This window comes from Brassica rapa, chromosome A04 (assembly GCF_000309985.2).
Source record: "Brassica rapa cultivar Chiifu-401-42 chromosome A04, CAAS_Brap_v3.01, whole genome shotgun sequence".
In the NCBI taxonomy this organism is placed as follows: domain Eukaryota; kingdom Viridiplantae; phylum Streptophyta; class Magnoliopsida; order Brassicales; family Brassicaceae; genus Brassica; species Brassica rapa.
The window spans coordinates 3,761,760-3,782,558 of record NC_024798.2 but is presented as its reverse complement, the minus strand read 5'-3'; the positions used below and the strand labels follow the sequence as shown (position 1 = coordinate 3,782,558).

Sequence of the window (20,799 nt, the reverse complement as noted above, 5' to 3'; positions counted from 1 at the left end):
TATATTGTACCACTCTAACACTAGGAAGAAGCGATATTGTCAAGAATGAATAAAGATCTGTGTGACTTTGTCCCATAAATAAGTTAATAAAAGGAAATAAGATTTCTATGCGTCTGTCAAATTAAAGGATCTTTCCTCTCTTAAGCAGATTCTGTACATTTGATTTGTACTTCTTTTTGCATGCGACGTTTGAGAATAATAAGATTAGATCCAACGGCTCATATTCAATGATAAGCTAATAGCTTTGTTTTACCTTCCATTTCTGAAAAAACATTTCCTAAAGCATACAGTAATCCACCATTTGACGAAATACAAAAGGTAATTAAAAAATGAATCATATATATAGTAGATTTTTATATAGACAATGAATTATATATCAAATGTTATTGTAAAATGAAAACATATACTTGAACAAAAAAAATGAAAACATATACTTATAATGTGTTTCTATATATTAATTATATATAAAAAATCAAATAAAAACTTGACACTGGATCAATCATATAGTGAACCGAATTTATAAGTTTGATAGGTTCTGAAACATGCGTTTATAATATGGGCAATGCAGGTCAATTTGCTATTAGAACTAGTCTAGCAAATAGTTTCAACCGTCCATTCCATGCGTAGGGTAGCACATGAAACCATTTATGACATTAGTTTAGCAGTGCTGCTGTAACGACCCATTACTCTCCCGGTTAATTTGGCCCAGCAAAACCAAGGTCCATTGAAGGAAACTTTAGGTGAGTTTCTATTTAAACAGTGATAGTCTCATTATTTTGTTTAGAAAAGTCTGAAGCGTCGAATCTCTGCAGAAACCGAGCTGTCAATGAGAGCTGAGATCGTCCAGCCACCTTCACCTAAGATATTGTCCACTGAACCGCCGATACTCGCCAAAGGTATAACCGAAAACTGCCATATCTTAAAGTTTAGTTTCGGGTATCAATCATAACTCATAAACCGTTCGGAATTTTGTGATTCTAAGGCCACCATAGTGTTCGTGACGCCGAGACGAGTCCAAACCAGGAAGACCAGCCGGATAGCCACCATCACGCGCCCTCACGTGCGGCTAGAAGTCCCGCGCGTGAATCTCACGCGCCACCGCAGCCCACCAGATTCGACGCGCGTGACGTTCACGCATCACCGTCTCCGATTGTCGTCCGCCGGAGAAGCTGTGTCCGACCACCGTCCGTCCGCCGCCAGGCAGCCGATGCCGTATCGTCTCCGCCGCCGTTAGTGGCTTTTCGGTAAGCCGCTGCCGGTTTGGTCCACTGTCGTCGACTCACTGACTCGCCGGTAACTCGGTGGCTCAGCTGAGTCGACTCAGCGAGTCAGGCCATCGACCAGTCAAGCCGGTCTGGTTTGGTTTATTTGATTTTTGGTTATGGTTAAACCGATTGGTTATTGAGAATTGATTTTGGTTAGGATTGAACCGATTTAAAATTGGTTAAATCTGGTTCAATTGAAATCGAATCCAGTTAAGGAAAACTGGTTGGTTCAATTCAATTTCAATTTGGTCAAGGGTTGAGCGGCTTGGGTCAAGGATTGAGCGGCTTAGGCTTAGGTTATAGTTGACCGTGTTGACCTTTAACCAGTGAATTGAATTTTTGACCAGATCGTCAGTTGTTCTGACTCAATTTTTTTGCTCTGATTTCAGATTTAGAGTCTGTTTGAGCAGCTGGAGTTCATAGCTACTACTTTTCCACATTGCTAAGGTGATGGTTTATTTCGTAAATTTTGTACCATTGTAGAATTCTCTCCATTGTAGTTTATATTTCGAATCATGATTCGTTTGTTTTAATTGTGTTTATTTGAGTCTTGATTGGTAATTAGTTCGTTTATTGTAAACCAGAATTAGGGATCTAGAAGATTCAACTGTTTATTGGATTGTGTGATGCTAAGTGATGGTATATATATACTATGTGCGCGGGCGGGGGCTCAGAGATGTCTGGACTAGCGATGCTACTATGATTGTGGGGACGGGGTTCAGAGACGTCTGGGCTACCGATGCTACTTGTGTTGGGCGTGTGGTGCAGAGACGTTTGTACCGTTGACGCTACTAGGGTAGACGGGGGTACATGGACAGACTGTACTAGCGACTTTGAGTATTTATACATCCATATGAGGAGAATGCGGGGTGTGTGATCTATTTATGCACTATCAATGCATTGTGTGTTGTGTGTGATGCTTTAGGCATCTTGGTTGTTCATGTTAGAGCTAAACTTTCATAGTGGCAGTTCTATTTAGCATCCCATACAACACTGAGTGACTCTCCTGTTATTTACCCCTTATTTTTTCTCCCTTTCAGGCGAGACTGACGACCAAGATTGATTGCTATAGGATTAGTGTATTTGGGCGTTTTATTTCTTTCTTTTTCGGACTTGCGATTTTATGCTTTTATCTATATTTTTAGGATTTATGGCTATTCTTAAATTTATAGGGTTTAGAAACGATTTATGAAAAATAATAAATGAAAATTTGAGGATTATTATTTATTATTTTATTTTGGAGAATACAGGTGTTTCAACTGCACTCTGCAAGCTATCTTCAATAAAAAATGATCAACTCATATGTGATGCATTTTCTCATTAAAACGAATAGAAAGAGCTTTGGTGAGTTGTGTCTTTGGCTGATCTTGTCTTGTGTGTTTGCTCAACCGTTAGCCGTTTTAGGTTCTTCCTTTTTTATGTTTTTTCTTTTGACGGTAAATATTCCGGTAGAAGTTAAGGTAAATTTTATGATTCTCATATTTTCATGAATTACAACATAAACTCGTTGCGGGTTGACATCTTAACTTTAGATTTTTACCCTTTTATAAAAAACACGATAAGATTTAAGAGAAAATTAACCAAAAACATATGTCCATGCCCAAATATATATAGTACAATCGTACTTATTACAAATAGATATTATAGTCAAAATTTTAAGCATCACTTATAAGTTTTTTTAAAGGAGCATAGCTTAGAAGACCATTTCCAACAAACCCCCTTATTAGAAACACCCTCAAAATAAGGGGATGAAAGTATATTACTACAACAATCATCCTTAAATTTATTTTTAGAAGATTAACAATTTACATTTTACTCCTTAATATCATGTTTATTGGTTTATAAAATTGCAGATGACACAAACTTTGAACCAAAATATGATGTTTATTGGTTTATAAAATTGTGTTAGAAAAAAAAATATGATGTTTATTGGTTTATAAAATTTTATTTGGGCTGTCTGATTTGATTCCAAATTGCAGATGACACAAACTTTGAACCAAAATCAGCAGCCCCACGTTTCCATAACACCTCATCTCTTCCATCAGTTAATATAAGATTGAAAGCTTCAATCTCGTCAATCATTGAGCGAATCAAGGGGTCTCGACATCTACGAAATATCCACACACCATCACGTAGTACCTCACGGATCCTCACATCTCTACTGAGACCCAGCCTCTGCGTGCCAATCTCGCCAACAAACTCAATAAGCCTGCCCAGCGGGTGCCAAAGGTCCGTCCAGAACCTATCTGTATTTCCATTCTTAACCTCAAAGCGTAAAAACTCTTGCGCTCTAGATCGAACACGCAATAGCTTGCGCCATAGCCACGACCCTAGACCTGTGTCTCTTGCATCCCAGAGCGTCTCATCCCGAAGCAAGTACTGCTTGGCCCACTGAACCCAAAGCGAAGAGGAGTTGGCAAATAGACGCCAAATGAGCTTCAACTGAAAAACCAGACTTACATCTGCCACCCTACGAATACCCAACCCACCTTCATCATACAGACAACATACCTCCTCCCAAGAGACTTTGGCCTTCGTTGTGATGTTAGGTGACCCACTCCAGAGAAAAGCTGAACACATGCTCTCAATTTCGTCGATACAGCCTTGCGGAAGACAAAACGCAGCACACCAGAAGTTAGTGATGCTGGCAATAACAGACTTTATAAGCACCAGTCTTCCTGCATAGGACAAGGCTTTACTAGACCAAGAGAGGAGCCGGTTCCTGATCTTCGCTATAAGCGGTTCATAATCACTTCTGGTCATCATGATTTTAGTTGTGAGGAGAAGCCCAAGATACTTGATAGGTAGAGCAGATATGGAGAGACTTGAAATCGCTGCAGCCCCGTCTAGTACCTGCTTCCCTCTCCCAGCAGAGAAAACATTTGACTTCGCTACATTAATCCGCAAACCCGACATTGCAGCAAAGTCATCGAAGACTTGGAGAGTACCATGAAGAGATTCCGGCGTACCATCTGTAAAGACCATGATATCGTCAGCGAAACTCAAATGGGAGAGATTCACCTCCTTGCACTGAGAATAAACATCATATTTGAAAGATATTAAAAATAAAATATTTTTGAAAAGTATAATAATATGTAGTCAAATATAATAAAAAAAAGTATTAAAAGTATTAATAAAATAAGTTTAATTTTGAAATATTAATTAGAAAATATAACAATAAGTATTAAAATATGATATATAAAAATTTATTCATGCTATTGTAAGATATATATAATTATGGGGAAAATGAAAAATATATAGTGTTTTTGATGGGGATAAAAGTCGGTTGTAATGCAAAACTCTTCAGAAAATGAGGAGATATTCCAAGTTGCCGGAGATATTCCAAGTTGCGATTGCACATGGTATATATAACGAACAGAAAACAATGGTATTACAAAAAGTGTTATTACATGGGGAAATGTTACGAAACAGAACCACAAATCAAACTCATTCTGAATCCTCTTCTCTCATATGAATCAATTGATGAGCTAGCATCAAATCATATAAAGAGATATGATTCATTATGGATCAACAATCGAAATATTATACATAAACATGACACGTGAAATTAATTACATTAATTTTACATAGCAGCCGGAGCTAGAGCAGGGGCTGAGGAGTCGGAGACAGGGCCTGGAGCAGTCTCAGAAGAAGGCGCAGGAGCCCCGCCGGAACTGAACATTTCCATCATCGAACGGTGTGGATTTGTCCGTTGAGCATCACACAGATCAGGTAAAAATGCACCTGCATGTAGTCAATTGGTACGTTACGTCAAGTTTACACTTTACATCATTGATTTTATATAGTATTATCGTAAGTACGTAACTATAGGACAATGATAAATCAAGCTCCTAACCGAAATTCCTTGCCTTGACGGTAAGAAACACCAGAATTATGAAAGTGAGTTTCATGCATGTACGTCTAATAAAAAAAGGGCTCGACACAAGGAATATATTGAAATACACAAAACACACACAAGCATAGGATTTCTTACTTCATTCATATGAGCCACATTAAACATCATAAATATATATATTCAACTTTTTATTTACGGCAATAACTTTGAGTTTTTTTTCCTGATTTGGTAAATACAATTTTGTTTTCACTTTTTGGTATATGAATTTCTGAACATATGTTTTGCAAAGAAACCTCAATTACGTAAAGGTAATGGATCTAATGTTATATATATGCTTTTTAGTTAGGAAATATATACCTTTAATTGTTTCTACCTATTTATTTATGTGGACATACATTAATTAATTACGTTTTTTAAAGCATGGCCCTTATTCTTAAAAATTCTAATCTTTCATCAGAATACCAAAAAAAATGTCAACGTATGCATGAAGACTAAAAAGAAAGAAGCTCAAGATCTTACCTTCACCGGCGGCGAGATTGAAATAAAGATCAAGAATGTTAGGGCAATAATCCAAACAAGCCGGAGAGCAAAGCTTAGCGGCGAAGCCTGGCTCCATCATTGCGTCCGAGGAGATCCCTACGGTTTTCCGATCAACACCACAAGCGGCTACACACTCATCGCTCTCCACGTAGTTTACAATTCCTTTAACCTCCACCGCGGAATTCCGGCAAGTGTATTCTCCGGCGACGTTAGCTGTCTCCAATAAACATCTTTTCCCGGAAGCCGATATCGAGAACGCGCACATACTAGTGGGCAGATTCTCGCAAATGATTTCTTCCCCTATAATTATAAGAAAGCCAAAACATAAACTGATTAGAAAAAACATCAAATGTTAACATAAAGGATAATATTATATGGTTTATCTTAAACCGGTCATGTAGTTGGTCAAAATGTGAAATCTATGGTTCTTTATATGATGTAAAAACTAAAAACTTGTCTAACCAAGAATGATTTTTGAAAAAAAAAATAAAAAATTTGGAACAGATATTTGTGAAACAAATGGAGAAGAGCATATTGAACTTGATCATGAGTCCTAACGATTGGAGATATATATATACATATAGTAGATATATGTGTACATACCTAAAGCGGCATGGAGAAGAGATGAGAGAATGAGAAAGATTGGCAATTTGAGGGAAGAATAAGACATTGCTTCTGTTTTTTTGTTGATTCTTCTTCTCTTTCTCCTTTCTTGATTTATAGGGGTTTACCGTTTAAAGTTTGATGTTGTCAAGGGAATAGAAGGCGTATATTGAAGATGTTATGGGGTTTGTGAGTATATATATATACAAGATGCTTTAAAGAATGATTTATATTTACTATTTAATTATTATTTTCAATATATATACAGTAAAGATGGTTTTTGTCAACAGTAAAATTATATTTTTCATAGTAGTTGCAATTTTATTTGTACTACGTTATGTGATTGGTCATTTCTTTTTTTTTTTATCAACAATTGGTCATTTCTTTTCATTTTAAAACTTTGAATTGTTTGATCCATTACAAGTTCATGGATGTATCTATAATTATATGTATTTACTACATTTTCGGAAATGATCAAAACATCATAAAGTGAGTGCTTATTGATTTCAATCTTCAAAGACTGAGCGCTGGAACATGTGTTACAAATATTCATTCCTTAAAACTTATATACTATTGTTTTTTCTTGTACCAAAAATTCTGTATTGTTTTGACTTTTTACTATTGATAGCTACGTTCGTTTTGGTCATCTAGACTTTTCCTCGGATTCTTCAAAATATTCGCTACATGGTACTATTATATAAACAAATACTTTTAGTTTGTAAATTGGCATTTTAATCTTCCAAGGAACGTATCAAAGACGGGCTATTCTAAAAGATTTAGTTGAATAATCTTCTTCATTACAGGAAAACGTAAGAATCACCTGTCAGAAGTTGATATGTCACAGACATATGAATTAGGAACAATCTGCAAGATTTGAATTGTTTTTTGAAAATTAGTATATATTTAAGAAATGTATCCTGAACAGTCTCAAAAAAAAATTAAACCATACAAAAACCACACAATAGAGGTCTAAACATAGATATTGGCTAGAGCCAAAAAAACGTTGATCAACAAACAAACAAAGGTCATGATAGGTTTACTGAATATGTACTAAATTTTTCAATTTGAAAATTAATTCAAAACAATATAAAAAAATTTATTAGTTAGAGAGGTCACCAAATATAGTTCATTGTCTACAAAACAGAGAACATTGATCAAACAAAGAACATTGGTCTATAAACAAACAGAGGTAATTGGTTACAATTAAGCTTTATAAACAAATTCATCGGGTACAAAGATCACTAGATAGTGTTCATTGGCTACAAACAGAGAATATTGATCTACAAACAAACATATGCAATTGACAACAAACAAACAAAAGTCACTGGTTACAAAGAGAGACTGTTCGTAATAGCTTTCATAATAACATAATCACTCTAAATTGAATAAAAAGCACAAAACTCATTCAAGTTAGTTAATCAAAAATAACACAATTAGTCTAATTGAAAATCTTCCAAAACAATTTTAAAAAAATACCCAATAGAAAAGGACGATGAATATGAGAGACCTTGATGATGACGATAACAACATACTCATTGAAGTTGGACAACAACGGAGCTGATGAGTGAGACCATCTTAACTAAATTTTGATGAATTTGAAGGAGATTATCGAAGCTAAAGAATGACAGCAAAGCTAAGGAACGATGACAGCAGCGCTGAGGGACGACGAAGCAGAGTGACGCCAGAGCTGATGACAACGAACCACGGCGTCGATGACTGATTCAATTTTTTTTGTTATACCTTTTAATTTTATTATAATTAGGAGATTAGTGAAATGGATAAAATAGTAATTTTTCCTATTAAATGAAACCTACTTATGTGATTTTCAACCAAAATCAAAGCTATTCTTCATGAGTTTCTATTTTCTCTTTGTTTTGGGTTTGAATAATTTTTCGTTTAAATCGGGATTTGTTTTGTGTCTTCGACCTCAAATCGAAACTATTTTTCATAAATATATACTTTTCGATCGAGTTGATATTATCAGTTTCCGGTCATTTGGATCGGAACTAATAGAAGGCTCTCTAGTTAATAACACACGTCCTTCCATTTTCACTTCACTGGATTTTCTTGTTTTGGATAGGGTAATATTGTGCCTGCCTTGTGTATCAATCCTTAGTGGGATAGTAAAAGTTACTTCGGGAGATTCGCCATAGAAAGGGGGGGGGGGGTGCACTCCTACCATAAGCTGATGAAGGTTGGAAATGGGGAAGCAAGGGCGATCAAGAGGAAGCCACTCAATCAAGTGAAATTTTATAAATCCGGCAACATCGTTTGTGCATATCATGGTTGTTGGTGGTAGAGCATAAAAAATTTCTTCATCTTACATTGACAGATGGGGACGCGTGTTAAGCTAAGAAGAAGCAGTGGAAGACGTGTGGCTGAGATCAGACGTAGCACATTAGATCCTTAGAGCAACCTCATTGGTATGTTTCTTATTTTAAGGTTCTAAAGAAATTTTATTATTATTTTAATTTAATAAAATGATATTAATTTTAATTGTCTTAAATAAAAAGAATCCAATCATAACTTGCCAAGTGGATAAAGAAGTTCTAATGAAGTTCTAAAAAGATCTAATTTTAGAACTTTATCTTACTCTATCTCCTACTTTCTCTTAATTTCTTACTTTGTTTTTTAATTTTTATTATTAAATACTTAGTTAGAACCTTCCATTGGTGGTGCTCTTAGCTAATCAATATATAAGGTGGGCTAAGGCTGTTTAATTTTTTTTTGTAAATGATGAAGAATTGCTTTGTAATCCTTCACTTGTAGTGGTTCATTGGGCATTCTCTATAAAAGAGATTTGGTTGACACAAAAAAGTATACTATAGTTTATATTATTTATTGGGTTTATAGTAATTAAACTGACTTTTGCTAGCTGCCTCTCTTCTCACTCATATCTGAAGTGGTTCATGATTAAAGAAGACAATAAGACTATAACAAATCAGTGCCGTATTCAATTTTAGATAGTTTGTACAATGACTAAATGTTGGCATGTATATATTTAGGAAGTAATGTCGACTATACCATTTTTTTTATCAAGTCGACTATACCATTAAAATGTACAATATGATGTATAAAAACAACAAAAATAGTCTCGAATATTGTCACTATGATTTATGAATAGTAGTATGTTGTAAAAAATGATGAGTATTCCTTTGCTATTTTATTAATTAGCAGGCGCGGTTGAGAACTTAAGTTGGGAAAACCATGTTTGTGATACTTATTTTATGAATATAATTCCGACTCTTCCAAATGAGTGATTTCTACACAGGGTTACCATAACACCGCACAACATTTGAATGGCACACCGCACAACAAACACACGAAGCTTTCCGCAGTAGTTTGGATAGGGTAATATTGTGCCTGCCTTGTGTATCAATCCTTAGTGGGATAGTAAAAGTTACTTCGGGAGATTCGCCATAGAAAGGGGGGGGGGGGTGCACTCCTACCATAAGCTGATGAAGGTTGGAAATGGGGAAGCAAGGGCGATCAAGAGGAAGCCACTCAATCAAGTGAAATTTTATAAATCCGGCAACATCGTTTGTGCATATCATGGTTGTTGGTGGTAGAGCATAAAAAATTTCTTCATCTTACATTGACAGATGGGGACGCGTGTTAAGCTAAGAAGAAGCAGTGGAAGACGTGTGGCTGAGATCAGACGTAGCACATTAGATCCTTAGAGCAACCTCATTGGTATGTTTCTTATTTTAAGGTTCTAAAGAAATTTTATTATTATTTTAATTTAATAAAATGATATTAATTTTAATTGTCTTAAATAAAAAGAATCCAATCATAACTTGCCAAGTGGATAAAGAAGTTCTAATGAAGTTCTAAAAAGATCTAATTTTAGAACTTTATCTTACTCTATCTCCTACTTTCTCTTAATTTCTTACTTTGTTTTTTAATTTTTATTATTAAATACTTAGTTAGAACCTTCCATTGGTGGTGCTCTTAGCTAATCAATATATAAGGTGGGCTAAGGCTGTTTAATTTTTTTTTGTAAATGATGAAGAATTGCTTTGTAATCCTTCACTTGTAGTGGTTCATTGGGCATTCTCTATAAAAGAGATTTGGTTGACACAAAAAAGTATACTATAGTTTATATTATTTATTGGGTTTATAGTAATTAAACTGACTTTTGCTAGCTGCCTCTCTTCTCACTCATATCTGAAGTGGTTCATGATTAAAGAAGACAATAAGACTATAACAAATCAGTGCCGTATTCAATTTTAGATAGTTTGTACAATGACTAAATGTTGGCATGTATATATTTAGGAAGTAATGTCGACTATACCATTTTTTTTATCAAGTCGACTATACCATTAAAATGTACAATATGATGTATAAAAACAACAAAAATAGTCTCGAATATTGTCACTATGATTTATGAATAGTAGTATGTTGTAAAAAATGATGAGTATTCCTTTGCTATTTTATTAATTAGCAGGCGCGGTTGAGAACTTAAGTTGGGAAAACCATGTTTGTGATACTTATTTTATGAATATAATTCCGACTCTTCCAAATGAGTGATTTCTACACAGGGTTACCATAACACCGCACAACATTTGAATGGCACACCGCACAACAAACACACGAAGCTTTCCGCAGTAGTTTTGATTTTTCTACGAAATGGTACCTGAAAATGTTTGCTGGAATCTTTTGTATCAGTTCATGAACTACTATATGGAGATAGTACATTCGTGTGTCTTGAAGATGGGTTATGTTGGAGTCTGTGTTTAATGATGTGTGTGAGATTGAAAAAGGAAAGAGGATATATGCTTAAAGACATATAGACGTTTTCCATAAAGTAAAATGAGTTTGCTTGAAAATGAAGTATTCTATTAAAGAAAATGGAAAGTTGCAGTAAATGTGTTTAGAAGAATTGGAGAGCAAGTTGAGGACGTAGAGATCAAATTTTGATCTGCTATATAAGAAGGGATGTGTCTTAACATGAAGCCTTGTCCACAACTGAATGAAATCTACGAGATGAGAGTCAAAGAATGATTGGGAATAATACTAAAGGGATTTCTAATCCTATTGCGTTTCAGGTGCAGTATTACTCTATAAAGTAATCAGATTATGCTCACACAAGGAGGATTTCAGAAATCTAAGTGTTCCCATTGTACAGATTTTGTTTCTCATATATGGCGAGACACAAACAAAAGAACCGCCATCTCAGTTGTAAGGTCCGCCCACACCGACAACCAATCTTGTTAATTGGAGACTCTCCTCAGCCTTGATGGCTGACTTGCGGGTTAGCCGTCATCCTCAAACAACAAGCATCGACCGTACTACCTACGAGACACCAGAGCATCAGAGAAATCATGGAGGTTTTCACATCAGAAACCCACCCGTTCTGCTTTGATTAGAAAGAAGAACCACCCAAAAGCACTGGAGCTCGTATGTATCATTCGTTGAGCAAGGATTGGAAGGGGAGAGCACTACGACCACCTACGAGACCGCCAGATAGACAAGATGTATCCACCTTTTTTGAATCGGGAAAGGAGAGTTGCGAGATCTAGATAGAAGCGCGTGAGGACCAGACGCTACTCAAAGGCTTTGTCATTTAATTTTTACCATGATTGACATCTTAACTTTATAAAAAAACTAGATTCTTATCCGTCCTTAAAAAAATGGGTATATTTTTTGCTTTACATTTTTTTAGAAATTTTATTTTTATATTTATGATTTTTAATCATATTTGTGTTTTTTGTATAATATTTCTCTTAAATAATTAATCAGCAGTTTTAATAATTATATTAAAATAGTTAGACCACATCTATATCAATAGGTCATGTTGATGTTTTAATAAAATAGAAACGGTAAGATTCAAGAGAAAATGAACCAAAAACATATCTGCATGCTCAAAGATGTACAGTCAAATCGTGTTTATTTAAAATAGATTAATAGTAAAATTTTAAGCATCGCCTTACAGGGACGAAGCCACTCAGTAGGGAAGGGGTGCACATGCACCCATAATTTTTTTGAAAAATTAATGTAATTGTTAAGGAATTTTAAATGTGCACCCACTATAATTCATGGTAGTGCACCCACTAGAATTTACATTAAGCCCAAATGAAAAGAAAATTAAAAATAATTAACCTCATCAAAAATTAAAATTAGCTTTAAAGCCCAATTGTTTTCTCTCTTTTCTTTGTTAAAATCCTAACAATTCGCTCAAAAAATTTAATCGCTTAAGCTTTTCTTCTTAAACATGTAAGTGTAAACCATCAAATCAAATTGACAAAGTTTTATTCTCTTGTCTACCATACAAAACTGGTAACTAATTTAATAATTTATATGTTAATGCTTTGAGTCGTTCTAAACAATGTTTACGATTAGTAATTATTTAAATAGCATCTAAGTTTTTGATTCAGTAAAAGTCCAAAATTCATAGAAGTGGCTTTACTCTTTTACTCTTGATGGTTTGCAGGTTTTACATGTTTGTAATTTATATATGTTTCATTAATCATGTTTTTGGTAGATTGCACGTTTGAATTATGTTATGTTTTCAGTTTTAATTAGATTTATCTCGACGATGAAAAAATAGTTTATTACTTAATAATCTTTAATTTTGGTTTATAGGTTTTCGAAGTTGATTTTAACTTTATCAGTTGCAAATATTAAAAAATATTTCTCGACAATGAAAATACTGAAGACAACTCTACGAAATCGAATGAAATATTATTTTTAAATGATTATCTTATTTTTTATTAAAAATATTTTTCTGGTTTTAGTGTTATGCACCCATTATAAAAATTTCTTGGCTTCGCCCCTGTCGCCTTATATGTTTTTTTCTAAAGGAGCATCGGGTATAACGGTATAAGTTGAGATTGCACATGGTATACATATCGAACAAGAAAACAAAACAATGGTATAACAAAAAGTGTTATTACATGGACAATATTACGAAACAGAACCAAAATGCAAACTCACTCTGAATCCTCTTCTCTCAAATGTATCAATTGATGAGCTAGCACCAATCATATAAAGAGATATGATTCATTATGGATCATCAATCGAAATATTAAACATAAACATGACACACGTGAAATAAATAACATTAATTTTACATAGCAGCCGGAGCTAGAGCAGGGGATGAGGAGTCGGAGACAGGGCCTGGAGCAGTCTCGGAAACTGGTCCAGGAGCCGCACCGCCGGAACTGAGCATTTCCAACATCGAACGGTGGGGATTTGTCCGTTGAGCATCACACAGATCAGGTAAAAATGCACCTGCGTGTAGTCCATTGGTACGTTACGCCAAGTGTACACTTTACATCCCTGATTTAAGGGTTTAATATAGTACTAAAGTGTGTTTCAAAAAAGAAAATATAGTACTAAAGTAAGTAACCATAGGGTGCAATAGATAATTTTTTTATCATTCAAATAATAATTAAGATTAGTGAAGGACAAAATCAAGCTCCTACCGAAATTCCTTGTTTTGACGATAAGAAGCACCAGAAATACAAAAATGAGTTTCATGCATTCACATGATCTATTTGTATGTAAGCATTTTTTACTTAAGAAATTTATGCCTTTAATTCTTTTCATCTATTTATTTATGTGAACATGTCAATTAAGTTTTGTCAACAAGAACCTTATTTATCAAAACAAAGATTTATTCAATTCATAAGATTTATATATGTGGTACTGGTACCCACACCAAAAAAATGTCAACGTACGCATGAAAGACTTAGGAAAAGATCAGCTCAAGATCGTACCTTCACCGGCGGCAAGATTGAAATAAAGATCAAGGATATTAGGGCAATAATCCAAACAAGCCGGAGAGCAAAGCTTAGCGGCGAACCCTGCCTCCATCATTGCGTCCGAGGAGATCCCTACGGTTTTCCGATCAACACCACAAGCGGCTACACACTCATCGCTCTCCACGTGGTTTACGATTCCTTCAACCTCCACCGCGGAAGTCCGGCAAGTGTATTCTCCGGCGACGTTAGCTGTCTCCAATAAACATCTTTTCCCGGAGGCCGATATCGAGAACGCGCACATATTTGTGGGCAGATTCTCGCATATGATGTCTTCTCCTACAATTATAGGAAAGACAAAACGTAAACTGATTAAGAAAAAAAAATCAAATGTTCACATATGATTTTTATTTTCCTATAGTTTATCTTATATTGGTCTCAAGGCCGGTTTTGAAATTTTGATTGGCATAGACAATTTGTTAAAAACCTTGATAAAAATAATTGTTTGAATAAAGTGGAGGTAAATATCTAATATATATTAACTCTTAAATTTTGGGGTCCAATCAATATTTCACATGATTATGCTGAGAAATGTGAAATATATGGTCCTTCGTGTTCCTATGATGTAAAAACTAAAGACTTACCTAATTAAGAATAACTTTTGAGAAAACAAATCTTGAAATTGGTCATGACTTAAAAAATGGAGATGATCATATTGGTCTTGATCATGATCTTTTCTAACGACCGGAGCTTTGTATACAATAGAGATATGTGTACGTACCTAAAGCAGCATGGAGAAGAGATGAGAGAATGAGAAAGATTGGCAATTTGAGGGAAGAATAAGACATTGCTTCTGTTTTTTGTTGTTATCGCTCCTTCTCTTTCTCCTTTCTTGATCTTCAGGGGTTTAAAGTTTGATGTTGTCAATGGAATAGAAGGCGTATATTGAAGAAGATGTTATGGGGTTTATGAGTATATATATACAAGATGATTTAAAGAATGATTTGAATTTACTATTTTCATTATATAGCAGCCTCTATATATGATTTTACTATAATATACAGTACAAGATGGTTTTTTGTCAACAGTAAAATTATATTTTTCCTAGTAGTTGCATTTTTATTTGTACTACGTTATGTGATTGGTCATTTCTTTTTGTTATCAACAATTGGTAATTTCTTTCCATTTTAAAACTTTGAATTGTTTGATCCATTACAAGTTCATGATTGTCTATAATTATATGTATTTACTACATTTTGGAAATGATCAAAACATCATAAACTGAGTGCTTATTGATTTCAATCTTCAAAGACTGTGCGCTGGAAGTTCATATGTGTTACGGAATATGAACTAGGCTTCAGTCGGTAGTTTATTATATTAGAACTTGTATTTTTTCTTGTACCAAAAACTTCTGTATTGTTTTGACTTTTTACTATTGATAGCTTCGTTCGTTTCGGTCATCTAGACTTTTGCCCGGATTCTTCAAATTCGCTACAAGATACTATTATGTAAACATTTTAACTACTTTTATTTTGTAAATTGGCATATTTTTAATATTCCAATGAACGTATCAAAGACGTAGACTATTCTAAAAATTTAGTTGAATAAATCTTTTTCATTACAAGACTTTCGGGTTAGTGGCTTTCCTGGAAACAAATTAAAGCGACGTGCATAGATGTGTTCACGTCCGTATTTGACTCTACGCGTTAAATTGATTTTCTTCGCGACCAAACAACACGTTAGTTTGCTCAAAGTAATATCGGTGCAACTGCAATCTTGAGGGAGAGTTTGTAAATCAAGTATTATAATTTGTATTTGGAAAATGTATGACACAATTCTTGCCAAAAACTGCTTGAAAAATATATTTATCATACGTAGAAGCAATGTTTTGAAAGTTCTGTTATAAGAAAACTTGTCACGTCCCTTGCTAACTTTCTACATGTACAAAATTTCTTCTTAAGATATATTATGCTTCCATTGACCTAGTAAACTGGAAACTTCTAGCGTAGAGATAAATACTAATGCAGCATCACGTCGCATCTTTATAACTCAACATGAATTTTCATCTAGTTAGTCAATTCTAATATTGAAAAATTCATTAGCGAGTAGCGTGATAAAGAGCCGATACATGTCCTCCAATAAATTGTTTAATTTTAGTTTCGTTTTGGTGTAATTAATCTCAACCTCTGGGTTACAAAATCATTACGAATTTAAATTCCCTTCGTTTTGTTAGAAGCTAGACTTGGATGTTCGGATTAGGTTTTTCTGATTAAAGCTTCTAAATCATATTCAGATTTTATAAATGTTCGAATCGGGTTTAGCAAATAACATTCGGTTTCAAGTAAATTTTATAATGCTATCAAATTTTGGATCAGAACTACGATTGAATTAATAATATTTTGTATTCATTTATTTATAAGTCAAATATAATATTGATTATTTGGGGTATTTGTTTCATTTACAAACTCATTTCAAATATTAATTAAGATTTTTAAATTTGGGTTTTCTGAATTTTTGTTTATTTTATTGGGTTCAAATAATATCGGAAATCCTAAATACGTTTCTACAAAATTTGTTTAGGTATTTTGACATTTGGATCAGATATGATTCAAAAATTTCAGTTCGAAATTTGGTTCGGATCTCGGAATTCAGTTACAAGTACCAACAATGTCTGGTTTAAGGCCACGCCTACACTTGGTTAACAAAAGAAAAAAAGACCACGCCTACAACAAAAAAAAACTTTATAATATTTTTATGTCGTGGTGTTGGGTTGGGTTGGGTTGGGTTAGCTTGGCTAAGATAAACTTACATCAGGCCCAACTGTTTCGACCAAACACTATATCAAGAGATAAGAGCATGATTATAGGGGTTTCTTAAGAGGGGTTTTAGTGGTAAAGAAGGATTTAATTAAATCAAAACAAAATAAAAAAGCTGTTACCGATCCTTAAGGAAGGATTTTTGAGATCGATTATTAAGAAAGGTTTTACCCCACGTGTCAGCTTCTCATTGCAAATGCATTTATTTTTTTTTATTTTTTTTCTCTTTTTCTTTTCTGTTCTTTTGTTTCTCTCGTCGAAAACGAAGGAGGCTGAAGGTGGGAGAAAGAGGTGAATCAGAATCCGACGATTAGATAGCGTGAGAAGAGAGGAGAACGACGGAGGAGTTTGGAGGAAGCTACAATGGGAATCTCAAAGAAATCGTCAAACGTTTGTACTTCCCTATCTTCCTCACGTCGTGAAGCGCCGCAAATTGACTTGGCACGGGCGCTTTCTCGTGAGATTCCTTCACCCTCCTTCGATTATTCTCCTGTTTTTGAGCATAAAGCTTATTCCTTTTTCTGATTCAAGAGGTGCATAGTGCGGTGAAGCCGATTAAGAAGGATGCAAAGAGGTCTGTGATGAAGAAGAATCTTTTGAAGAATTTGAATGTGATGTTGAAGTTGAACCCGTATGCAAAGACGGCGAAGCGAATGTCTTTGTTGGCTGAGGCACAGAGGGTTAAGGCTAAGAAGGAGAAGCTCACTTTTGTAGTCTACTCTTCTGTATATTGTTGATATAAAGGGTGTCATGTTCTCATTTTTTTTCAGGTGAAGAAGAGTGAAAAGTCATCAGTCATCAGTCACAGACTTGTGTAGGTCAAGAAGAGTGTAAAGTCATCTTCTGTATATCAGTCACGGACTTTTGTTCAGTTCTTGTTCTGTATTTTAGTAATCACTTGTCTTGAAACAAGATTCTCTGATATCTTTCTCTTCTCATTCACCGTCTCGGTTTGATCAGTCTCCACCTCATAAGCACCATTATTGTTGTTGTTAGAACCACCAACACCACCACCATGCTGCTTCCTCTTGGACCGAGCACGCCGGTTCTGAAACCAGTTGTAGACGTTTTGCTCAGCGATCTGGCCGTGTTGTCTAAGCCCTTCGGTTATGTCTTTGATCTTTTGTTGTTTGTAAGCAAAGTGTATTTAGAAACTTGTATAAATGAAAATGTATTGTCAAGTTCACAAACATTAATCTTCCTTCTCAAGTTCACAAACGTTCTTCTTCCTTCTCAGGTCCATCTTAAACATTCTTCTTCTTTCTCAAAATAGTTATCTCAAGATCAAACGTTCCATCTCAAGATCAAACGTTCTTTTTACTTCTCAAATAATTATCTAAACACAACATCAAACATTTCATCTCAAGCTTTATGAATAATTTTCATCAAACATTTTTTTTTAAGAACTTTTATTTAAGAAACTCCCATTGGACCACTCAAAATAGAAGTTTCTTAACAAAGGTTTTTAAGTTACATTTATTACTAAAAAAATCATTAAGAACCCCATTAAGGGTTTTAGGGATAATCATGGTCTAACTCCTATCGATCCTTGACCAAACACTATGTTCATGTGTCAACTCCAACGAAGATAAGTGGGATCCACATGAATCGAATCGTTCGTCCACCTCACAATCCGATCCTCTCTCCACCTCCAAAAACAAAGCTTCCAATAGCCATTTTTCTCCAAACACAAACTCAGAAAAATGGCAGCTACCGCCGGAACAGCATCATCGTCTCATCTTCTTCTCTCAAGCTCTCGCCATGTGGCGGCCTCACCTCAGCCACGAATCCTTTTCCCATCTCTGAGCGGGAAACGAGTAGCAGTTGGGAAAAACCATCATGCTACTGGAGTGAGGTGTATGGCGGTTGCGGCGGATGCTACGGCGGAAACTAAACCGGCTGCAAAGAAGAAGAGTGGGTATGAGCTTCAGACACTCACGAGCTGGTTGCTGAGACAGGAGATGAAAGGGGAGATAGATACAGAGCTGACGATAGTTATGTCGAGCATAGCGATGGCATGTAAGCAGATCGCTTCGCTAGTTCAGCGCGCCGGAATCTCTAATCTGACGGGCGTTCAAGGAGCTGTTAACATTCAGGGAGAGGATCAGAAGAAGCTTGACGTCGTCTCTAATGAGGTCAAATATTTATTCATATATACACGTGTCTGAATATTTCTTTGAGGCAATGACTTTTAGAATCATAACGTTTTAGATGCAACAAGCAGAATCCTTTAGACCCTAACCAATGAAAGAAAAACAATTCACATGTTTTCTATTGGATCAATAAATAAATATGTTTAACTATATATATACACACATATATGTAGAAGCTAAGCATTGGAAACCCTTGAAGTTCTTGTCTCTCCAAAAATCATTTTTCGGTTTTGATTAGAACATTTCCAACCTCTTATTTTATTTTTTCACTCAAAATTAGAGACTATAGTAACTTTTCTCAAATTTTATTCAATTTTCTATTTTAGAACAAAGATTTTTCGAAAATGTAGTACATTTTTTTACTTATTGTTTTATTTTATACTCTAAAATAAAGTGAAACTCAACTTTATAAAGTTACTTCAATTTAATGAAAAAAAAACAGTAATATTTCATTAGTATGTAAGGTAGACAACATAGTTTCAATCTACAAGTACTAAACCATAGTTTTTATACATGATGTAAATTGTTGGATGGTGTAATAAAAAGATTGAGGATGGTGCATGCAGGTGTTTTCGAACTGTTTGAGATCAAGTGGAAGAACGGGAATCATAGCGTCTGAGGAAGAGGATGTGCCAGTGGCTGTGGAGGAAAGTTACTCCGGCAACTACGTTGTCGTGTTTGACCCTCTTGACGGCTCCTCTAACATTGACGCCGCTGTCTCTACCGGTTCTATCTTTGGTATCTACAGCCCCAATGACGAGTGTCTACCCGACAACTCCGACGACACCTCTGCTGTAATATAACTACTCTCCCTTGGTTATTATTCCCACTTCTAAATGGTACACATTTTACAATGTAGGAAAAATAAGGTTATCCTATGGGGTTGTGTGTTGTTTGCAGCTTGGGTCAGAAGAAGAAAGGTGTATAGTAAACGTGTGCCAGCCAGGGAACAACTTGCTAGCAGCTGGCTACTGTATGTACTCAAGCTCAGTCATATTCGTTCTTACTTTAGGCAAAGGCGTTTTCGCCTTCACCCTCGACCCAATGTATGGAGAGTTCGTCCTAACTCAAGAGAATATTGAGATCCCGAAAGCCGGGAAAATCTACTCTTTCAACGAAGGGAACTACCAGATGTGGGACGAGAATCTGAAGAAGTACATTGATGATCTCAAGGATCCTGGTCCAAGTGGGAAGCCTTACTCAGCAAGGTACATTGGAAGTTTGGTCGGTGATTTTCATAGGACTTTGTTGTACGGTGGGATTTACGGGTACCCTCGTGACGCCAAGAGCAAAAACGGCAAGCTTAGGCTTTTGTATGAGTGTGCACCGATGAGTTTCATCGTTGAACAAGCCGGAGGTAAAGGATCAGATGGACACCAGAGAGTCCTAGATATCCAACCGACCGAGGTAAAACCATTTCATGTTTAATTATTACAAGAAATTAACCTATACAACTCCAAGACCATATCCGAAGTTAGGGTGTTGTTATCAGACTAAAAAATTTCGTTATGATACATGACAGATACATCAGAGGGTTCCACTCTACATTGGAAGCAAAGAAGAAGTGGAGAAGCTGGAGAAGTACTTGGCTTGAGTCATTTATGAAACATAAGCCATTTAATTTCTATTGTAAGCCATTTTCTGATAACATGGCACATCCTAAATATGAAATTTTTATTTTGTTGTTGATATCAATATAGAGAAATCAGCTGTCTTATATAGAGCCAGAACCAAGTTAAATTTATACAAATCGTAGTACAATTTAATTAGGATCGACCATGGATAACATTTTTACATTCCACAGATCATTTAAGAAATTAGCACACAATAGTTAGCAAAAGCAGAGGATCTTGCGGTTGGTGT

The 20,799-nt window shown here is 35.2% G+C and overlaps 3 protein-coding genes across 3 annotated transcripts; 1 reads left to right on the top strand and 2 right to left on the bottom strand.

The window, feature by feature from the left end:
- Positions 1 to 4,632: 4,632 nt before the first annotated feature.
- LOC103863265 lies at positions 4,633 to 9,601 on the bottom strand. Its single transcript, XM_009141020.3, has 3 exons — positions 6,265 to 9,601; positions 5,641 to 5,961; positions 4,633 to 5,009 (listed from the first exon to the last, which is right to left on the bottom strand). The coding sequence occupies exons 1-3, from the start codon at positions 6,329 to 6,331 to the stop codon at positions 4,849 to 4,851; spliced, it is 549 nt and encodes a 182-aa protein (XP_009139268.1). The 5' UTR covers positions 6,332 to 9,601; the 3' UTR covers positions 4,633 to 4,848.
- Positions 9,602 to 13,079: 3,478 nt separating this feature from the next.
- On the bottom strand, positions 13,080 to 15,855 carry LOC103863264. Its single transcript, XM_009141019.3, has 3 exons — positions 14,749 to 15,855; positions 13,986 to 14,306; positions 13,080 to 13,497 (listed from the first exon to the last, which is right to left on the bottom strand). The coding sequence occupies exons 1-3, from the start codon at positions 14,813 to 14,815 to the stop codon at positions 13,334 to 13,336; spliced, it is 552 nt and encodes a 183-aa protein (XP_009139267.1). The 5' UTR covers positions 14,816 to 15,855; the 3' UTR covers positions 13,080 to 13,333.
- A 2,569-nt stretch (positions 15,856 to 18,424) lies between these two features.
- Positions 18,425 to 20,676, top strand: LOC103863263 (fructose-1,6-bisphosphatase, chloroplastic). Its single transcript, XM_009141018.3, has 4 exons — positions 18,425 to 18,918; positions 19,503 to 19,730; positions 19,837 to 20,343; positions 20,459 to 20,676. Exons 1-4 carry the CDS (start codon positions 18,487 to 18,489, stop codon positions 20,528 to 20,530), a joined length of 1,239 nt encoding a protein of 412 aa, XP_009139266.2. The 5' UTR covers positions 18,425 to 18,486; the 3' UTR covers positions 20,531 to 20,676.
- The last annotated feature ends 123 nt before the right edge of the window (positions 20,677 to 20,799 follow it).

Coding starts and splice junctions, on each gene's coding strand:
- LOC103863265 (XM_009141020.3), bottom strand. CDS start 6,331: ATGTCTTATTCTTCCCTCAAATTGCCAATCTTTCTCATTCTCTCATCT. Junction 5,962..6,264: donor TCTTCTCCATGCCGCTTTAG/GTATGTACACAT, acceptor TTATAATTATAG/GGGAAGAAATCATTTGCGAG. Junction 5,010..5,640: donor CAATCTCGCCGCCGGTGAAG/GTAAGATCTTGA, acceptor GACTACATGCAG/GTGCATTTTTACCTGATCTG.
- LOC103863264 (XM_009141019.3), bottom strand. CDS start 14,815: ATGTCTTATTCTTCCCTCAAATTGCCAATCTTTCTCATTCTCTCATCT. Junction 14,307..14,748: donor TCTTCTCCATGCTGCTTTAG/GTACGTACACAT, acceptor CTATAATTGTAG/GAGAAGACATCATATGCGAG. Junction 13,498..13,985: donor CAATCTTGCCGCCGGTGAAG/GTACGATCTTGA, acceptor GACTACACGCAG/GTGCATTTTTACCTGATCTG.
- LOC103863263 (XM_009141018.3), top strand. CDS start 18,487: ATGGCAGCTACCGCCGGAACAGCATCATCGTCTCATCTTCTTCTCTCA. Junction 18,919..19,502: donor TTGACGTCGTCTCTAATGAG/GTCAAATATTTA, acceptor TGGTGCATGCAG/GTGTTTTCGAACTGTTTGAG. Junction 20,344..20,458: donor TAGATATCCAACCGACCGAG/GTAAAACCATTT, acceptor GATACATGACAG/ATACATCAGAGGGTTCCACT.